The sequence below is a fragment of the Pangasianodon hypophthalmus genome, chromosome 20 (assembly GCF_027358585.1).
Source record: "Pangasianodon hypophthalmus isolate fPanHyp1 chromosome 20, fPanHyp1.pri, whole genome shotgun sequence".
Lineage (NCBI taxonomy): Eukaryota > Metazoa > Chordata > Actinopteri > Siluriformes > Pangasiidae > Pangasianodon > Pangasianodon hypophthalmus.
The window spans coordinates 12,738,176-12,759,204 of record NC_069729.1 but is presented as its reverse complement, the minus strand read 5'-3'; the positions used below and the strand labels follow the sequence as shown (position 1 = coordinate 12,759,204).

General features: G+C 37.5%; 1 protein-coding gene across 1 annotated transcript in view; it reads right to left on the bottom strand.

Moving 5' to 3' along the window:
• Positions 1-1,517: 1,517 nt before the first annotated feature.
• iars1 (isoleucyl-tRNA synthetase 1) overlaps positions 1,518-21,029 on the bottom strand; it is an 80,661-nt gene continuing 61,149 nt past the window's right edge. Inside the window, exons 27-34 of the mRNA XM_026932714.3 lie at positions 19,584-19,696; positions 18,399-18,494; positions 16,844-17,020; positions 16,091-16,211; positions 15,595-15,720; positions 11,073-11,216; positions 9,653-9,805; positions 1,518-2,168 (exon numbers count right to left, since the gene is read on the bottom strand). Coding sequence (XP_026788515.2) covers positions 2,089-2,168; positions 9,653-9,805; positions 11,073-11,216; positions 15,595-15,720; positions 16,091-16,211; positions 16,844-17,020; positions 18,399-18,494; positions 19,584-19,696 — 1,010 coding nt within the window. The 3' untranslated portion in view covers positions 1,518-2,088. The remainder of the gene's footprint in view (positions 2,169-9,652; positions 9,806-11,072; positions 11,217-15,594; positions 15,721-16,090; positions 16,212-16,843; positions 17,021-18,398; positions 18,495-19,583; positions 19,697-21,029) is intronic.

Here is a 21,029-nt window from a genome sequence, read left to right as displayed (position 1 = left end):
CTCTGCCACAGTATTTTTCCGCGTAATTGGTTCAGTACGCTGAAATTCGCTGGGTCTGCATGTGGACTGTGGTCCGCCAGCTGATGAACACTGGTCAACGCCAGTGGGGATGCAAATATTTGCGTTGCTAATATAGATAACTTATACTCATGTAACGTGACAGTAATTGAGTTTATGCAGTTATCTATATTATGTATTATCTATTGAGTAGTAAGATAAATACTAAGAAATGAAAAGGAGGGACTGCATACAAGGAGAAGCCTCTATGCCTAGAATAAAACTGGTAGTGGATCAATGATTTTGTTTTTTAGCTAGTGGTCCATATAATCTTGAGAGGATCGATTTCACCATTCATTCCATTAAGACCTCTCAGCTTATAACCTGGTTTCCTCTACCAGGAGCTGAAGACTGGATAGATGGTCTCTCAATAAAATAAGAACCCCGCACTCACATCTGACTCAGCAAAAATTTTTTGAAAGATGACAAATTCTGTAAAATAGTGGAACATTTGTCATTTTCTCCGCCAGAAATCAAAGGGCGAGCAAGCTTTCACACTTAAATTCAGTAGGATAAGCGTTCAAATCGATATGATAGTTTTCAGAACATCACAGGATATGTTAAGGACTTTACATTTTATAAGAGAAGAGCATTAAATGGCACACAACACTACAGTAGCACTGCAACGGTTCAGAAAAGAATCCAGATCACGTCACTCCTTACATCCTTTAACGGTTTCTTCTAGAATTTATTTTAATGTCTTGCCATATTGTACCTCAGGCAAGTAATTTCATAGATATGTACCTAGATCACTCAAGTCAAACTAACATACTGGTCTCAAGAATCAATCTGAAGGGGGCGGAGTTACATTTACAGCATTTGGCAGTCACCTGTATCCAGAGCGACTTACAGAAGTGCTACATCAAGTCAAATCTACATCATCATACTAGCACAAATACGTCAGGGTCTAAGACTAGCATGGTATTTATTTTTCTCTCTTTTTAAATGTTGAATCATATTTTAGCTTTTTATTTTTATCCTTATCTCAGTTATTTCCTCTTTTTTCATTTTAATTTGTAATTACTAATCTGTACAGAGACAATTATTTTGTCATTACTGATGTTATTGGTATTAAAGCAGACAGAGAATCACTTTTAGCATTTAGTAGTTTATCTAAAAATTTAAAAAATGGACACGACTTTCTCTGATTTTCATCTCTTTAAAAAATAACTTGTGCTGTTTTATAGAAATCTGCTATCAGATTTTAAAAAACTTTTTAGTGATCTTGTATAATCTTTGCAAAACTTCTAAATAAAAAATAAACAAACTACAATATACAATATACCAGTATACCAGTGTATATCAAAACGTCCTGGTTCTCAGCATTGTGTGCAACACACTTAACTTACCTTAGACTTACACTTATACAGATTACATGGATGTCGCCTGAGAGGTGATTTACTAAAAATGCTGCAGTGAATTTGTTCATTTTTCTAGCCAAACTGCAGCAATCAACATGCTGACCCTAAAACCTTCGTGCTTTATTTTTAAAGAAGAGTTTAAAGAAGTGATTGTCCTACACGGAGCACATACAACTGTTTCGGTTATACAGCCAAAAAATTAAAGAAATAAAATTATTAGAGAAGACTGATTAATGTGATGTACAGTACATTACAGAAACCACCAAATGATCTTTCTGTAAATGGCATGAACTTCAATACGGAGACTTAGAACTGCATTTATAATAATGAGTTAGAGCCATATGCCTAATTTCCTATAGTTATAATTCAAACATTACAGAAAAGTCAACCGAGATAGATTAATATGCAATAATGCGTGGTTTGAATTGTCTTTTGTAAATGCAGAGGGAAAATGCCATCTTTATTAGTTCAGAATCCATTTATTAGACAATGCCATCATTCAGACTCTTTTTCCTTTTCATTTACTAAGTGCTCTAACACCAAAAGCCTGTTATAACAGAGTTATGCAGAATATGAAGTTTAGGTATGACAGAATAAGACGTAGATGAAATTACTGAATAATCTGATTGGTGGTAACAAAATGAGACACTTAAATATCTTTAAAACACGGCTATGCTTCTGCGGTTGTGGGAAGAACTCGTACATACAAAGTCTTCGTGTTCAGGGTCTTCAGAGACGTCTCGGTGAATTCTAAAATAAAGCAAAAAACATATATACAATGATTAAGTATGATCGTTCTGCAATAGGCATCCAAAACAAACAGCTGTTTTAACTTAACTGTTACTGTTTGCAACAATCAGGCATTGAGAGCTTAGTGCTTACAGCGATAGATTTGTCAAAAGTGAAATTTACACAATGTTCCCCAAATTGTTGATCATCCAGGCCATGTTTGTTCCGCTGAGCATAATGCAAACTGCACGCAAATGACATCTTTTGGTTCAATACCATTTTTTCATAAACAGGTTTGGACATGCAGGATTGTAAACTTCATTGCATTACAGAAATGTCGATAAAGGATTTGAAATGTATTTCTAAGACAAATGTCAATAGTGAACTCAATGCCCATGTATAAATATATCTTTAATAAGTAGTTTAGTCATTTTCAGCAAGTAATTTCATTTAAAAGCAGTGTGTAGCTCAGTGTATTTAAGAACTTTACAAAAAGCTTCTTAGTAGCTCCTCCTCATGAAGCTGGTTGAGAAGATGCCAAGAGTGTGTGAGGCTTTTTAAAGCATTTTTAATAATGTAAATCTTTTTTTTTTTGGTCACTGCATAATTCCACGTGTGTTATTTCATAGTGGTAATGTCTTCATTGTTATTCTAAGATGAAAGTTTAATGAAGAAAACCTCCTGTGAGCAAGCGTGTCCAAACTTTTACACCGGCTGTGTACACGAAATAGTAGAATAACTCCGTAATGAAGTCGAAACAGATATAACTTGTCATTTGAAAAAGTTTTGATGTATAATTACTCCTTCATATTTTGGATCACCCAAGTTTCATGGTGGTGCTACGAGTTGCATGACTATTATTATTATTATTATTATTATTATTATTATTATTAAAAAAAAACACAAAAAAAAACCTGAAAAGTAATTGAAAAAGGCAGTCACTTTAGGTTAAAATATACACACATGTGTGTTTGTGTATATATATATACACACATACAGTACTGTGCAAAAGTCTTAAGCACATGCAAAGAAATGCTGTAGAGCAAAGATGCCTTCAAAAATAATGAAATTAAATGTTTCTACATTTAAAAAATACTATAAAGAGCAATAAACAGTAATAAATGAAACAAAGGCAATATTTGGTGTGACGATCCTTTGCTTTAAAAAAAATAGCAGTCTCAGGTACAGTGTGTGCAGTTTTATAAGGAAAGGAGCTGTAAGTTTTCCTGAGCATCTTGCAGAAGCAGCCACAGTTCTTCAGTGCAATGAATGTGCAAAGTAATAAATCTGTGTATCATATTACACTGTTTTAAAATCATTAGACGCTTAAACATGGAACCCTACTAGAAGTGGGTGGTGTTTACTCTCATGCAGGAGGTAACGAGTGGTCGAATGTAGAGCCAGAAATACACCAGTTCTGGTGTAATGTGAGACTTATTCAATCACTTCTTCATACATCTTTAGTAACTGCTTTATCCTGGTCAGAGACGCTGGGGTTTAAATTTCTTTTGTAATTACTAAGTCCTTATAACGAATGTGTACAAAGAAACTGAATAGCAGGAGTGGGTGAGATACTCCTTCGGGAGTAAGCACGAGTGGGATTTAAAACTCTGCTGTTCTGAGTGTGTTCACTGCAGAACAGGCTTCTTCGAGTCTGAAACAATACATTTAGCCTGCTTTCTTTACTGTCCGCCTCACTGTTTTTCCCAGGTGACAAAATGGCTACTAAGACAGTTTTTTACCTCTCCAATGTCTTTTTTGTCCATTTTTATTGATAACAGTGTCTCACAGAATCAACAGACAAATGTTTGTGCTCACATTTGCATGTGCAGCAAGAGGAACAAGGTGTCGATTTCTTTTTTTTTTAGCCAGATGATTGCCAATCTATCTACTATTTTTATAAGAACTGATAAGAGAGAAGCCTAAGCATTAGCAGTCGATGAAGGCGGACATCTTCACTTAGAAAATAAGTAGTAGGATGATCGTCTTTGAGCGGGCGAAGAATCGTATTTATCTCCATGTCAGCTTGACTGGCTGAACGAAAAAGCTTCAGGGATGTGACCCACTTTCAGTGAGACACCAAAAAAATAAACACATAATTCATTTACAGAATGCTGACTATCAGAGCACAGAGACGCTCATATAAAAAAGGGGAATTAAAAAGGGAAATATTTTATACTCGTTTATGGGTGTTTGTATATCTTTCATTTTAGATGTTAAAACTCATAAAATGCGGCTGAGTACTTAAGCCCATAAAAATAAATATCATTTATTACATAACTAAAATGCAAAAAAAAAAAATTACAAAAAAGTAAAATAAGAAATAAATAATACTTCTAATGTAAAAAAAATTGTGCTAGAGAAAAACAATACTTAAATTCACCATTAATGTACAGAATTGCCTAAAAATGCCAAAGAGTAAAGAAAGCCAGAAGATGCTAAGCACAAGATAAACAACCAAGATACCTATGAGACTGCCCAAGTAATTAGGAGGCATCTTGAATCTCATCACACACACACAGACACGCCCAGGAGACGCACTGTAATTCAGCAGATTATGGAGAAAATCCCTCGCAATACTTGGAAAGTAGAAGCCATTATGCTCGCTCAGCCTTCATGTGTCCTGCTAATCATCAGCACACACTGAGCACTGCAAGGTCACTCCCTGCTTTCCTTCATGTCTCACTTTGCCTTATTAAGAACCATCATTTCATCAGTTATGAAAAATATTTGTAACTGATATTACACAAACAAGATCATCATTCTCCCCTTAACGGAATGCAACATCAATACATTTCCAGTTACTTAAAATGTGAAGGAGTATACTAATAAAGTCAACATAAGATGCGAATCATCAAGAGACGACGACAAGTACATCCGAAACCACACCTTCTGCATTATATAGTGCACTAGAGTGTGGAGTGTTTTGCCTTTTAACAGGTAATGACTGAACGCATACTGTGAATTAATCATCCCACATTATCCACAATAATAACTACATTAAGTTAGTGATCATGAAGATGCAGAACACCCATAATGCACTTCTGCAGATAATAGGAAAGAGGGAATAGGGAGCTTTTCCAGACACAGAAACTGTGTGTATACAGTAAAGAGCCATCAGACTCATCTGGATTACAAATGACACTCACACAGATTGTTCCAGACAGGATATTTTTTTAAATTTATAAAATTGTGCTTCACAAGAGCGGTCTTTCAGAGCGTACTGGTTTGCGATGATGATAATACTGCCTGGAGCAATCTGTGTAATCTAGATGAATCTTTTTTCATCATGATACTCATGATACTTTTTTTTAATTAAGGGTGTTGAATACTTTTGCAAGGCACTGTATGTGTTATTGTACAAGGATGTCTGAAACTGCATAAATCACTGCAGTGATACAGTTCATGGTCTAGGCTGAAAGGAAAAACTAAAATGGACACCAAATGTAGTTGATGAGTCAAGATATGTTTGGTGTCTATAGTTTGCTTCTTTAGTTTTGCACTAGAGCTATGAGGCTAACAATGACGTCTATCTCTCCCAAAAAGATCTGCTGAAAACTCACATACCTGTAACATTAAGTTATGCATCTTATTTGGGGGAGGAGAAAAAATTTTTTTTTGCAAAATAGAAAGGAAGTCCAACATTTCAAACCAGAACTATATTATCATCCACATCACTTCCAGGTTTCTGACACAATGATGACGTCCAGGTTTGAGAGGTGGAGACTAGGAGACAGAATAACTGCCCTAAAATGTCTCTATGAAGTTACACTGTTCAACTACATGATGAAGTTTTGTTCATGTCTATAAATGAGAGATTGTGCGTTAAACCAATGGTTCTCAAAGTGGGGTCTAGGGACCCCATGGGTCTGTGACATGTAGCCAGCGGGTCCATGAGATTTTGAAAAAATTGTTATAGTGATAGAAATCACAACCTACCATTATCAAAATTATTATATTTATTATTGAGTTCCTCTGCAAAGGTATTAGCCTGTTGGACTCTTCACTTGAACTGAAGGGATGCAATCTAATTATCAATAACACAATAACGAGTAGGCCTTTATATAAATTGGCTAGTGCATTTTGTCAGTGGAAAGTTCAGGAATTTAAAAAAAACTTTACGCCTCCAAAATATTGTTATGTTATACATGTTTAAAGAGTGTTCATGAAATGAATCTGTACTTAGGGGTATGTGGAATTTATTTTACATTTAAAGGGGTCTCTGGTTGCAAAAGCTTTGAGAACCTCTGCCCTAAACTACATCAGTGAGTCTGTGCGAAACTGAAGCAGACATTTGCAGCTTTTTTCTTTTCTTTTTTTTTTTTTTTAATAGACAGCCATTATTTGTTAGCTACAGTAGCCTCCATAGCTACAATGCAAAACTAATGAAGGAAACATTACACATTGAACATGTTTGGACTGATCTACTACTGGGAGGACATTGGATAAACGTGTGTGGGTTTTTTTTTTTGGGTTCAAACTGGCGGGAAGAATAAAGGAGGAAATGATCTGACACCTTCGTAATGCACCCAGCTCTAGACGACTGGTAATACCTTTGGACATAACAATTAGGATCATCTTCAAAACTGATCAGACAGAAGGGAGGACAGAATTATCTTGAAAGCTTTTAAGTGAAGTGATTTAAAGAACATAGTCTAGCAGGTAAAGGTGTCATCTCAATGTCGGAAGACGTGATCTGAATATTAATTTTCATATTAAAGAAAGTGCCCGGTGTGTGTTCTCCTTTTACAATATCTTCACGATAGAATTATCATGATAGAAATTAAAGACAAATTGCTGTATTGCTAGACTATTTCTCAGCCAGTGTGACTGTACTGTAGGTGGTCTGTACAGTACTGTAGATGATTCAAACTTTCATGTATTTTCATTCAGTGTACAGAATTATGGGATGGCCTCCTCCAAGAAGCACACATGCAATACCTGTTGCAAAATAAAGAAACGTACGCTGCCTGACTGACTTTATCTTGGGAAACACTGACCGGAGATGTTGCCCACGTAGACAGCCTACACTACGCTGTGCAATATGACGATATGTATCATAACTCATATGTATCATATGTCTATATGTCATAGACGATATGTACTAACTGGCCTTTATTAAATCATGTGCCTCTGTAAACATTAATAAAAGAATATGAGTAATAGCAAAGCTTTACTTTGTTGTTGTTTCTGAATATCACGATATGTATCAGATATTGTGAAAATGGACACGTTTACTAAAACTGGATTGGATTAACGTGACCTGGTCTTTTTCAGGTCCAGCTTGGGTAAATCTGTGCCCACTGTAGCCTCAGATGTGGTATAAATGTGGAGATGCTTTTCTGCTCACCACAGCTGTAAAGAGTGGTTATTATCTGGGTCTGATCTGCTTCGTGGTAACTTTGTTTGGCCAGTGGTGGCTCAGTGTTTACAGACTCTGGGTTACTGATCAGAAGGTTGGGGGTTCAAGCCCCAGCATGCCAAGCTGCATTGCTCAAGTTGAACCCTTGAGCAAGGCCCTTAACCCTGTCTGCTCCATGGGCACCATATCATGGCACCATAGCAGGGGCGTGGTCGAGCGTCGGCTGTGGACGGAGAGGAGGCAGGTCGAACCGGCAGGTAACACGTGATGATTCTCACCTGTGTATAATCAGCGAGAGTTGATTTGTTTGTGTCTCTTTGTGCTTTCAGGGGCTCCCAGAGAAGCAGAGGGAGAGAGAGAAAAACCAACCAGCACAGTCGTGTATGTGTGTGTGCTTATAAAATAAAACCGCTGAAATGCGAAAGTAAAAGAAAAAGAATAAAGCGCCTTTTGAGTTGTTACAAGCCTGCCTCCAGCTTCCTCATTCCCTACCCGAACCTGGGAAGTGCTACAGTACTGTGTGACAAATAAAAGCTCCTTCTTCTTCAAATTTCTGTTGCCTTCCTGTCAACTCGAGCAAGTCTGACAATTCTCCTCTGACCTCTCTCATCAACAAGGTGTTGTCACCCACAGAACTGCCACTCCCTGGATGTTTTTTGTTTTTAGCACAGTTCTGATATTTCTTGTGAATATTAACTGAAGTTCCTGACATGTATCTGCATGATTTTATGCACACACACACACACACACACACACACAGTACTCTGCAAGTGTCTTTCCACATGCAAAGAAATGCTGTAAAGGAAAGATGCCTATAATGAGCAGTAAACAGTAATAAATGAAGCAAAGTCAATATTTGTTGTGACGATCCTTTGCTTTAAAAAAAAATTAGTAGCCTCAGGTACATTTTGTGCAGTTTTACAAGGAAAGTAGCTGGTAAGTTTTACTGAGCATCTTGCAGATCCAGCCACAGTTCCACTGGAGACTTTGACTGTCACACTTGCTTCTTATTTTTGCAGCAAAACCCAGCAGCCTTCATTATGTTTTTTTGTTTGAAAAGTGTCTCATGTAATATGCTGCGTTTTTCTGTAACATTTAATTTTGTGCTGGAAAGCTAATGTTTGGAAATATAAAATGTAGAAGTCATAAAATAAAAATCACAATGTTTGACGTATAAGAAGTAAAGTATAACACAGTTCGTACTAAAAAAAAATCGAGTGTCTAAGACTTTTGTACAGTACTGTATATATATCACACAAGAGCAGAAGACCACATTAAGTTCCACTCCTGTCAGCCAAGAACAGGAACCTGAGGCTATGGTGGGCACAGACTCACTGAAATTGGACAACTAAGGATGGGAAAAAGATTATTTTTTTCCCCCCTAAACTTTAACTGTCCAGTTTAGATGAGCCTGAGCCCATGATAGCCTCAGATTCCTGTTCTTTGCTGACAGGAGTGGAACCCATTGTGGTCTTCTGCTGTCGTAGCCCATTCACATCAAGGTTCGATGTTTTGTGCATGCTGAGATGCTTTTCTGCACACCACGGGTGAAAAGAGTGATTATTTGAGTTACTATAGCCTTTCTTGCAGCTCGAACCAATCTGGCCATTTTCCGCTGACCTCTCTTATCAGCAAGGCATTTCCACCCACAGCACTGTCGCTCACTGTTTTTTGTTTTTCGCACCATTCTGTGTAAACTCTAGAGACTGTTGTATATGAAAATCCTAGGAGATCGACAGGTTCTGAAATACTCAAACCAGTCCATCTGGTACCAACAAACCATACCACATGTCTGATGTTTGATCTGAACATTAACTGAAGCTCTTGACTTCTGCATGAGTTTATGCATCATGCTGCTGAAACATGATTGGCTGATTAGCCTTAGCTGACCGGATAACTTTGGATAACCGATTATATATATATATATATATATATATATATATATATATATATATATATATATGTATATACACACACACACACACACACTCCTACATAAAATATATAAAATGCATGGACTAACTTGAGTGCACACAAAACTACAGCATTAGGACACACTCAAAATATACACATCACTTCCATTATTTGTGTTTGCAGAACGTATACTTGTCTCAGTAGGGTGTACAGAGAAAACTTCCTGTACCTTCTTTGAGCTCCTCGTCCATATAGAGTTTAATCTTCCTTCCTCTGAGCCCGAAAACTTTAGCAGCTTCAGTGATCAGCGCCGTGGGCTGGAGGCTATTCTGACCCACAGGATTAGTGAGCAGCAATGTGCCAACATCACCCCTCTGGCACTCTGTGTGAGGATGAAAGTCTTTGTATTAAACTATTAACATGACAAATACACACCAAATTAAATGATCAGATTAATTCCATAACACATACACACACTTATAGCACCTAGAGATAAATACTATCGCGCTTGTGTGGTGTAGTAACCTGACACAGTGACCTGACACAGTGGTATTTTGACAGAGATAGTACCAGTTAATATAAAGTAATTTAAATAAAAAAAAGTTACAAAAGCATACCATGACCTTATTGCTCTACTTCTGTGATTTTAACTTCTTAGTCACTGTATTTAAATTACAATGTAATTTCTAAATAAGTATTTCCATTTCATATTATTTTTATAGAGCCAGACTGTAAATTAGAAATGTGCCGTCTGCCTAAATTTACTCTTCAAAAGCCCATGAGTGTTTCAGCTCAATATTTCAGCCTGCAGCTCTACAGTAACACTGCATGCTCTGGTGTCTGATACAAACATCCTACAAAAGCTATAACCATTTTAGCATTTGTGAGCAGGATGTTTGAAAATCTCACTAAAGTAACACATTTTCTGTGAGCATATACAGTGGCCAAGTATGTATTTCTAATAATCTGATGAATCAAGCGGTCAGTACAGAGATTAGCACGTTATATTTACTAAACCAGTGAATGAAAGCCCAGAAATGAATTCTGCATGGAAGAGCAGCAGCTGGTGTAAAACGAAATGCGTCGGGAGGAGTGATGTAAAATAATGCAATCAAATAATGCAAATCTGTGCCCACTTTATTTTAATAACTTTAACGGAGTTGTATTGAACATTCCAGGAAATGTATTATTCTATTTACTCTCTACCGAGCTTCATAGCTGAATGCCTGCTCTATCCACATGATTAAAAACCGCCTTTTAGTCCCAGTGCACACCTCTATCTTGCACACCATGACAGTGCTGTTCCCTGCCAGACATGGATTTTTTTATTTTTTTTTTGGTTACTACCTGACTTCATGTGAACGTAGGGCATAATGAATACCTGAATAGTGACTTCAGTATTCGAATACTGGAATACTCAAGCGATTACTGAATTCCCACACAATCTCATTCCCTACTGTAATCTCAGTCTCACTGGTGTTATATTGTGCTTAAATTTTTTTTAAAAATTATTATTATTCTTCAAGGTGTGTTTTCTTCTTGCATTACTGTGCCATAGCGGTATAGAGAGTTGTCCTTGTTGCTATGGTGTGACTGAGCAGCAGCATGACTAATCACAAAAGAGAATTAAATAAAAAAGGGCGAGGTACCTGCAGGACATGCGTTGATGAGTTGTAGGTTGATGTAAGGGCACAGCAGTGAGTCGGAGCTGTTTTTTTCTGCAGGACGAGCTCCTGACGTCACACACAGAGTTTTCCCACTCAGAGCCATGAGATCACTGCTCTTCTTCAGCTCTGTAAACAAACACAATCACATTGAACTGGAGTAATTTGCATCACAATTGCTTTTTAATGGGACCTGCCATCATTCACTCATCTCTCTCTCTCTCTCTTTTTCAAACAGTTATTCATTTGGTCAATGCTTTTATCCAAGGCAATTTACAGTAAGGCAGAATTCAATCTAAGCCTATAACTGAGCAGTTAATGGTTAAGGGACTTGCTCAAGGGCCCAACAACAGCATCTCAGGTATCTCTGGGATTTGAACTAAGGTTGCACAATTTGGTCTTGAGTACTCAACAAACAAAACATGACTACTCAAGTGCTTCATTTGCTAAGGTAGGGGTCAGGTTTGCCCTGTCCCTCTCAGTACAAGGACTCCATATAGACCAACTTTTGGTCTTGATAAAACTATACCTCTTTTGGCTAACATTTTGGCTATTGGCTATGTTGTTCTCTTAACTCTGCTAGTGCTGCCTATGCACCACACTTTACTAAAAGTCTTTATCCGAGCATGAATACTGTCTTTCAGGTATGAGGTGATACCTCAAAAAGTAGTTGAGTTATCTGGCAGATTTGAGTTGCACTGATCTGTATTGTCTGTCTTTTCAGAGTTTACAAAGCCATGCTTGTGGTTCAGATTTGGCCTAGAAGAAGAGGCTCTACTCACGGACTCGGAAATCTATCTTTTCATACACCTTAAATTCGCAATCCCAATCAGACGGTAGCTCCTGCCCCTAAACGCCAACATAGCTAATGAGAATATAGTTCCTGCCCACAATAGTACTGTAATCAATTGAACCTTTGGATCCCTGCAACATCACCAACTGGACTATAGTTCTGGTGCAAAACCAATTTCTGGTATGGTGTAAAGGGCATTTGATAAAGCTGTGATTACAAAAACAACAACAACAACAACAACAACAAAACAATATTCATGCATTTATCTTGTTGTCATTGTCAGTCACTGATAAACCGACAAAAGCATGAATATTTGCTGAACATTGTGGTACATCATTTAACATATTATTGGTACGTCTCTAGTTCTAATTAAGTGTTAATGGACATTCATTGAGCTCATCAACAGTAGTTTCTTTCCTCATCTTCCACTCCTCTCACTAATGCCTCTGCTGTGTCGCCATCATCATAGACTTCCATCTGCTGCGCTGGCAGCAGGAGTTCTGCTTCATTTTAATCAAATGTTTTTTTTTTTCTTTTATGAGCAAAACAACATCAGGACAGGAAAACACGGTGCTGTTCAAACACTCAAGCCAGTTACAGAAGCCGTGCTATGATTAATAACCATCTTCAGTGCCTGTCAATGGACCAACCATCAGTGAATGATTTATTACACATAGCATGTTTGGACGTGGGCTTTACTAGAGCACTAAAAGCAAACAGTTCTCAGGTCATGGTTTAATACTTAATGTTTAATCATGGGAATGGGTGTGTGCTATGTCATAAATCTTTGGAATGTGCATGTCATATCACAATAATTGCCTGCTTATTACAATTTATGTTATCACAAGAGTATACACTCACTGTCCACTTTAATAGGAACACCTGTACACCTGATCTTTTATGCAGTTATCGAATCAGCCAATCATGTGGCAGCAACATCTGCATTCTGAGTGTGATGTGAACATTAACTGAAGCTCTTGACCTGTATCTGCATGATTTTATGTACTGCGCTGCTGCCATGTGATTGGCTGATTTTATAACTGCAAAAATGAGCAGGTGTACCCATGTTCCTATTAAAGTGGATGGTGAGTGTATATTTTAAAAATAACTACAATACTAAGTTATTAAATGAACAATATTGTCTTGATTATTACTGACTGCTTGCTCAAAGAACAGAACTATTGGATTGCCATAGGACTAATTTTATATCAGGAGCATCAACACTGCCCAAAATAAGCATTCAAAAATGTTTATTCTCATGTTTTTATGAACCACCGCTGGACCAGCTGTCTCAAATAAAACTAACAGACAGAACCTTAAGTAAAGGCAAATGGTCAAATAATGCATTGCCTAGCTATCTAATCCACTAAACAAATGCTGAAGGGGAAAATCCCATTACAGTTTGGTTTTGAAATGGTTTTACTCAGCTGTTTTATTTAAATGTGACAGGGAATTTTGTGCAATTTCACTAAATAATGTGCTAAAGTACCTAATGCCCTTCAGTAAGAGTTTTAAGGACATTTTATATTTTGGACATTTTGGAAGATAGAGCAGTGACAGATTGGATCTTCTGTGTCTCCCGAGATCATACATTTCCTTATCTCCAAGACACACGCACACCCACACACGCACATAAACACACACAGAGAGAGAGAGATCCGTTCATTGGAGCAGAACCTCTTTGGCAGGTACCTATCCCTCACTAAGGGCCACATCAACAACCAGAGTGTAAAACAGATAAACAGACGTCAAGCTTTAAAAACACAAACAAGTGTTTAGGAGAGAGAACTGCACTCAATCTATATCAATACATTAATAAAAATTCCTATCTACATTTTACAACACTTTTGTGACATTACAAAGTGTTTTACAGTATGTATAATCACATATATAAAAAATACAAATGCATAAAAATGGATAAGGAAAATGGATATTTATTATTTTATCATAAATAAAATTTGATGAAAATAAACACAAACACGGAATGAACATGCAAAACTCGCAAAGACAGTAACCCGAGCTCAGGCTCGAACCTGGACTCTGGAGCTATGAGACAGCAACGCTACCCACTGCATCACCATGATGTCCACGAAATAAATGAATAAAATTATCATTAAAATAAATGCTTTTGATTATCAATGTATCAGAACAAGGGTGGAAAAGGGAAAACTCCCCCATGTTTTAGTTGCATGGAAACCTAAAAAGTGGTGGCTAATATAACATAATAACATACGGCAAGCTAGCTAGCTAGTTAAGTGCATTAATACAGATAAAATGATAAAACAAGAGAAAGGATATATTCTCATTATATTCAAACATTACACATGATGTTTGTGTCCTTGACAAAAAGTCAGCCATCATTGGCATACATTTTAGATATGGAGCTCGTGCATTACGCGTCAACGCCTGTGTCTTTATTTTCTCTTGATATGTTTAACCTCGATGAGACCGCATGTAGAAAGCAGGAGAGTTAATAGGGAGTGTTACGCTGGACTGCTCTGTTTCGTCAGTATTTACACATACCTGCGTGTTCCTGATTCTGAAAATAAATAGCACCTCGACGGATGTGTGTAGTGCAGCAGGCAGATCATATTTAAACAAAAATACCACATGAAAACTTTTGATTTTTGTTTTAAAAAAGCCAATGAGGAGTAATTTTTTTCTGGTTGATAAAAAAAGAATAAACTATGAAATAGAAAAATGGGAAACTAAAATGTTAAGAGCTGTTGTGCTAATTATTTTCTTCTTTCTTTCTTTCTTTTTTTCTTTCTCAGCATTCAGAATTGTTTTTCTTATTCATTAGTTCTTTTGCTGGCATTTCTCTGTCACTTTCTTTTCTTAATTTTTTCTTTCTTTCTCACAATTCATATTGTTTGTTGTTCCTTCCTTGTTTGTTTGTTTCCTTGTTTCCTTCCTTCCTTGTTTGTTTGTTTGTTTCCTTGTTTCCTTCCTTCCTTGTTTGTTTGTTTGATTCCTTGTTTCCTTCCTTCCTTGTTTGTTTGTTTCCTTGTTTCCTTCCTTCCTTGTTTGTTTGTTTCCTTCCTTGTTTGCTTGTTTCCTTCCTTGTTTGTCTGCCTTCCTTCCTTCCTTCTCAGTATTCCACAGTTTTTTTCTCATTTATTCTTTCTTTTGTTGGTATTTCTATCTATTAATGTTCTTTCTTTCTTGATCATTAAAGGAATAATTGACATGTTTACTGTGTACTGAAATCAGTCTGTTCTGTAGAATACATCCGTGACTGGCACTGGGACAGGAACTGCATAATCATTCAGAAAAGCACAGCAGTGCTCAATTTAAATGTGCTTGAAATTTCTTAACACTTAAACCAACATGTCCATGAAAGAACACAGATTATTGTTATTCCTTTCAAAAGCACTGACTGTGCTCAATAAACCAGCCAAGAACGACAATGTCCTCATCTACAACCAAAACTAACACACTAAAGCACAGTCCTGAATAATCCTACACCCAGTATTTACGCGTAATAAGAGGAATTATTGGGTGCATTACGCCAAATATACTTACAGTTTGCTCCAATACACTCATCCGGCCAGAATATTACAGCAGGTCAGACTTCACAGTTCACATGTGAGAAATGTGCTGTATGTGCATGGCTTATGTTGCGTGTTATTGCATGAATGTTGAACTGACCAGTAAAATTATCTGTCTAAGGTAAATAATGATGTTGTGCTGCAGAAAAAAAGCCTGTCTTACCACTAGTCTCATTGAAAAAGGCCAAAGGAGCGTTGTTGAGTTTGAAAATGCTGCAGCAAACCATCTTCAGCTTCTCTAGGTCCAGTTTGTTGTCTCCCTTGGGATTTTCCAGCAGAATCATTCCCTCTGAGGGAGAAAATAAAACAAATTAGCCTTACACTAGCCTTATAGAAACAATGTCAAATTATGAACACCGAATAACATGATTAGAATTAATACTCTTAGGACGATGTTAGGGGAAGAAAACAAAACAAAACAAAACAAAAAAAAAAAATTAAGATGTTTAAGATGAAACATTTATATAAGCATTTAAGATGTTTTGTTAAATGGTATGGACGACCACTGGACACGGACAATCACACCAACTCCACACACACACTATAGTGAAGGTGTCACTGCTGAATCATCAATCACCCAAATAATATCTCCTTTTATGGAGCTTCTTTTCCACTGATGTACAGGGTAGATTGGGCTGTCACACTGTCTATCTTTTTACCTTGTTGTTTATTGTTGAGATTGACTCGGAGGTTGAGGTAAGCACATGCAGGTCCAGTGAGGGGCGCTCTGGAGACCTCTGCTCCCTTAATGATGGTCAAATCCAGGTCGGAACCCTTCAACTACACCCAAAACACAACATCATATACTCAATAACCTGGTCAAAAACATCACCATATACACTATATGGCCAAAAGTATGTTGACACCTGACCATCACACCCTTATGTAGGCCTACTCCAAACTGTTGTTCCAAAGTTGGAAGCACACAACTGTATAGAATGTCTTTGTATAGTGTAGAATTACAGTTTTCCTTCACTGGAACTAAGGGGCACAAATATGTTCCAGCGTGACAATATACCTGTGCACAAAGCAAGCTCCATGAAGACATGGTTTGCCAGGGATGGAGTGGAAGAGCTCGATTGTCCTGAACAGAGCCCTGACCTCAAAACCACTGAACACCACAGGGATGAACTGGAACACTGACTGCATCCCAAGCCTCCTCACCCGACATCAATGCCTGACCTCACTAACGCTCTTGTGACTGAATGAGCACAAATCCCCACAGCCACGCTCCAAAATCTAGTGGAAAGCCTTCCCAGAAGAGTGGAGGTTATTATAACAGCAAAGGGGGACTAAATCTGGAATGGGATTTTTAAAAAGCACATATTGGTGTGATGGTCAGATGTAGACAAACCTTTGGCCATATAGTGTACAAATCACAATACTGGATGACTAAATGCAAGAAAGTTCACCTGAGTCTTCTCTTGGACGATCACACTGGCGTTTTTGGGAACGGGATAAGGTTTTAGGGGAGCCTTCGTGGTGGCAAGGATGAAGTCTGAATGAGCCTGGATCACTTTGTCTAGGTAATCACCTGCAGGCTCCGAGCTGTAGTACACAGTGATCTCGTCAGATGGGACCAGATGACCCTTGAGAGAGACAGCGAACACATCACTCGAACCCTAATAATCCCATCAGCTCCACCACATAGGAAACATTTGCTATTATTATTATTAACAGCTGAGGATCTGAATCCATTCCTTGAATAGACGTTGTCTTGCTCAACAGCCCAACAGTGGCTCTGTGGCAGGGCTGGGATTTAAACGCGAAACCTTCTGGACACAAGCAGCAAACTCCTGCCTCACTTGGAGGAGAACTATTAAACCTTGCTTTTAATTATTAAAATATTGTAGCTGATACATTCATGCCAATTTTAGCTTTGAATTTAAAGAGAGAGACAGCATGCGAGAGGGAATAGCATCATACTTAAGCATCAAAATAATTGATCAAGATATGATACAAAATGGAGTGTTTTCCCAAAATTAAGCATTTATTAGATTTATAAATTCTTTAATTCCAACACAATGTAAGCACTTCAACAAAAAGCCCTATAAAAAAAGCAAAGAAATAGAGAGACAAACATACTACATAATTGATTCTTAAATTCTACATCTTGATGACAAGAATATTTAAATTTTCTTTCTTACAGCTTGTATTCTTTTAGGAAACACGGATTCTTTTTATTGCGAAAGCACTTCTAATTCACTTTATTTCACACCACCATTCTGGCTATTTTAAAAACAGCCAGAATGATGGTGTGCGTTTTGGAACTTTTTGGAATTTTATCATCGTCGTTCCTTCTTCATACACTACAGTTGGCTTAAAACACCATAAACACTGAGTTTTCTTTTTCCTCAAACATTCTGTAGCACTCGACCCCCACCAGTCACTACCTCCTTTAAGAAAAGGATAACAAAAACTCTAATTCCCTCCCATGGAAAATTCCTCCTGTTTTTCAGAGTTTCAATAAGAAAGGAATTCAGGCTTGGCCCGTTGCCAGAGACCCCCTTCCCCTTCACATGTACATAACATATATGGCACGCACCAGGCAACAGGCTGGAATGGAAAAAAGTTTGTTTATTAAGGAAGGGGGAAGAAAAGGAGGGCAGAAGGAAATCCGTCTTACTTTCCTGATTTCCATAACACTTCAAAAAGCAGCATATGTCTCTAAGTGGACTGGGTAATTAAGCTTATTAAGCCTACTCTGCTCCATGCACATGTAATTCTAGAGTGGAAAAACTGTTGTTTTTTTTTCCAAATAGCAATGCTCCGAGCCTGGGAAAGGCAAATGAGCCAGACCCCAAGAGAGAAGAGAAAGGCAAACAAACACTGGGTGGAGTGATGGAGGGATGCCAGAGGAATAAAGATGAGTCTCCTCGTTAAATTCTTCTTAAGCCACTCAAACAATTTTTCCCTTAATTAGCAAATTTAAATTTAATGGGGAATCATCATCATGCTTTTTTTTACCTTCTTGCGCAGTTTCTGAATGCGGTTTATAACTTCTCGAGCCACGCCTTCATCCACCATTGACTGATCAGGAGTGATGTCTAAGAGCACCAAGAGCTAGAGAAAAAAAAAAATGCAGTATTATTACACAAATGGAATCAATATCTCAATGTGCTGGATACTACACATTCTACACCTGCACTTTAGAATTTAGAGAATATTTGCCTTTACACTTACTGGTGACTTTTAATACTTGACATTTAGTGTGCTTGAATTAAAGTTTCCAACTTTCCCCTTAATGTAGTCTGTCAGCCATAGTCTCTATGTTTGTTGGCCAAAGTTTTCTTCTTTAGTTTTGGACTGGAAAAAGTGATTTGTAGCCCATAAACAATGCCCATACCTGCCTCAAATCGACAGAGCTAAACCAAATAATCTCAATTTTAAATAAACGATTTTGCAACTTTTAGTTCAAAGTAGTAATAACTGACTCTCAAACAAATCATTCCCATTGAACCAACTCATTTTAATTATTCTAAAATGATTAACATGTGACTCAAAACACCATATGGTCTAACATTAAGAACAACTAATTTGAATTCACTTGCATCTTCTCTCAGAATGAAGACTACTGGCTTCCTTTCTGTGCTATTTTTGAAATAGCAGTCTGTTAGGTGGCTCCAGCACTGAGCCCTGACCAGTGAAATCAGAATGGCCAAACTGAGATACACTCAGAGAATACTCACAGGTTGGAACATAAATGGCACAATCGACCAACTCAGTGAAGTGAATATCATTATTGTTGGCCATGTTTGACTAAGGGAAGTGAAAACCCAAAAACCCACCAATGAACGTGCTGACAGAAAGATCCATTGCGATGGTTGTTAATTAACTCCCTGACTTGAACATTCTCACTTATCATACATGGACATTAATGTCATGTGGTGCAGTCTGGAGATTTATAGTTCCCTGGATGAAACTGAATCACTGAATCAAATGTTCAGTTCATTGAAATGCACAGTTTGAAAGAATCAGGTCTGTAAACTCAATTGAACTTCCCATTATTAGTTCAAACTGGAACTATAGCATTCAGGTAAAATTCCAATTTAAACTCCATTAATTGAGTAAATTTGAGTTGAAATAAGGTTCTGAACCTTTGCTTAAACAGAAGCCACTGGGTTGTTATAAGTCAGGGAGACTGCACATTACCTGCCCATCTGAATGGGCTTCATACTGCGTGGCCGTGTCTGATTTCTGATCAAAGGTGTACATCAGCCGCAAATCTTCCTCATGCAGCTCGTGTCCTTCCAGTGTGATAGAACCTGAGAGACAAGTAGAAACATTTTGAGTTATGTGTGATTATAGAAAAACCTGTGAAGGTAATTTTGAAGTAGGTCATTCAAAAAAAATGGAATATATCTTTATGTAAAAGGTCACCAAACCATGTATTAACAATATCTCCCATCAGGAGACGTATAAAAATATAAACACTTTATCATGTACTCATTTCTAGAAATAATTTTTTTTTTTTACCTCACAGATCATTTCATGTTCCATCTGTTACACTACATAATATTTTCTCGTGAATGAGCCAGAAAACACACCATCCTCCATCACTAACTGAACTTTGACAGTACAGAAAATTTGTGCGTTTTCATTTGACGTTTAAAATCAGGCTTGAAACTACACAATAAGTCAGCTTTTAGTTCTCCAGCTCTTTGTTCTTCAGATCTGTGCTCTTATCCTGCTCTGACCTGTTCGTGTCACGTTTCATAGCCTCGTCCCACATTGTGCCTGATTAAAGCACCGATGTTCTGTAAAAGAGGTGTGAAAGTGCCTTTGAAGCAGGTGTGTTGAAACACTGCAATCAGATCCTCACGCTAATCGTAAATTTCTATGCTTGGTTTTGCTCTTCTTTGCTCTTTCTCTCTGACGCCCGGGGCCAAAGGAAGCAGAACGGCAGGTAACACATGGCTTATTAAAAACTACCGCCCACTTAAGATAGGGATTTTGATAGCTTTCAGCTTGAAGTCCAGAAAACTGGTTCCTACTTGAAATCATAAACTGATGCAATTCCCATCTGACCCTTGAGTACAAAGCTCCCTCTCAGGCGAAATCGTTAAAATGCGAGGATGCAAGCCAAAAGGCCGAAAGGTTGTTGCTTTACTATTACTAGTGCTATCATTAAAAAATACTTCTCTGTACCTGTCAGTCCCAATAAAGGAGCTCTGGACTCCTCAGTCATGGCTGGGCATGATATTAGATGGAAGCACTAAAAATTAATATCTAGCAATAGCTCAACAATGAAACTATAAGGGTTGAGAAATGCTTGAGGTTTTCGTGCTCTACTAGATTTATGTTTTGTTTCCTCTGAATACCAAAAATGGTAAACAGAAAAGTTGTAACCCTTTTAGTCCTTTTGCGTAATTTGTTCATTGACAATATGTTTCTACTTTTACTTTCTCCTCCAAAGGCATTTAGATGCAAGTAAATAATCCACCTTGTTCATGTTCATCACACCTGCACCTATATCTCACATGCTCCTTCTCCATAACTGCTGATGATGTGTTTCGAACGTGTCAGAGTAGTAAATCTAAGGAGCATTTCACTCTGTGTAATCACATGATATGACTGTCACTGATAGGCTGCATGGAT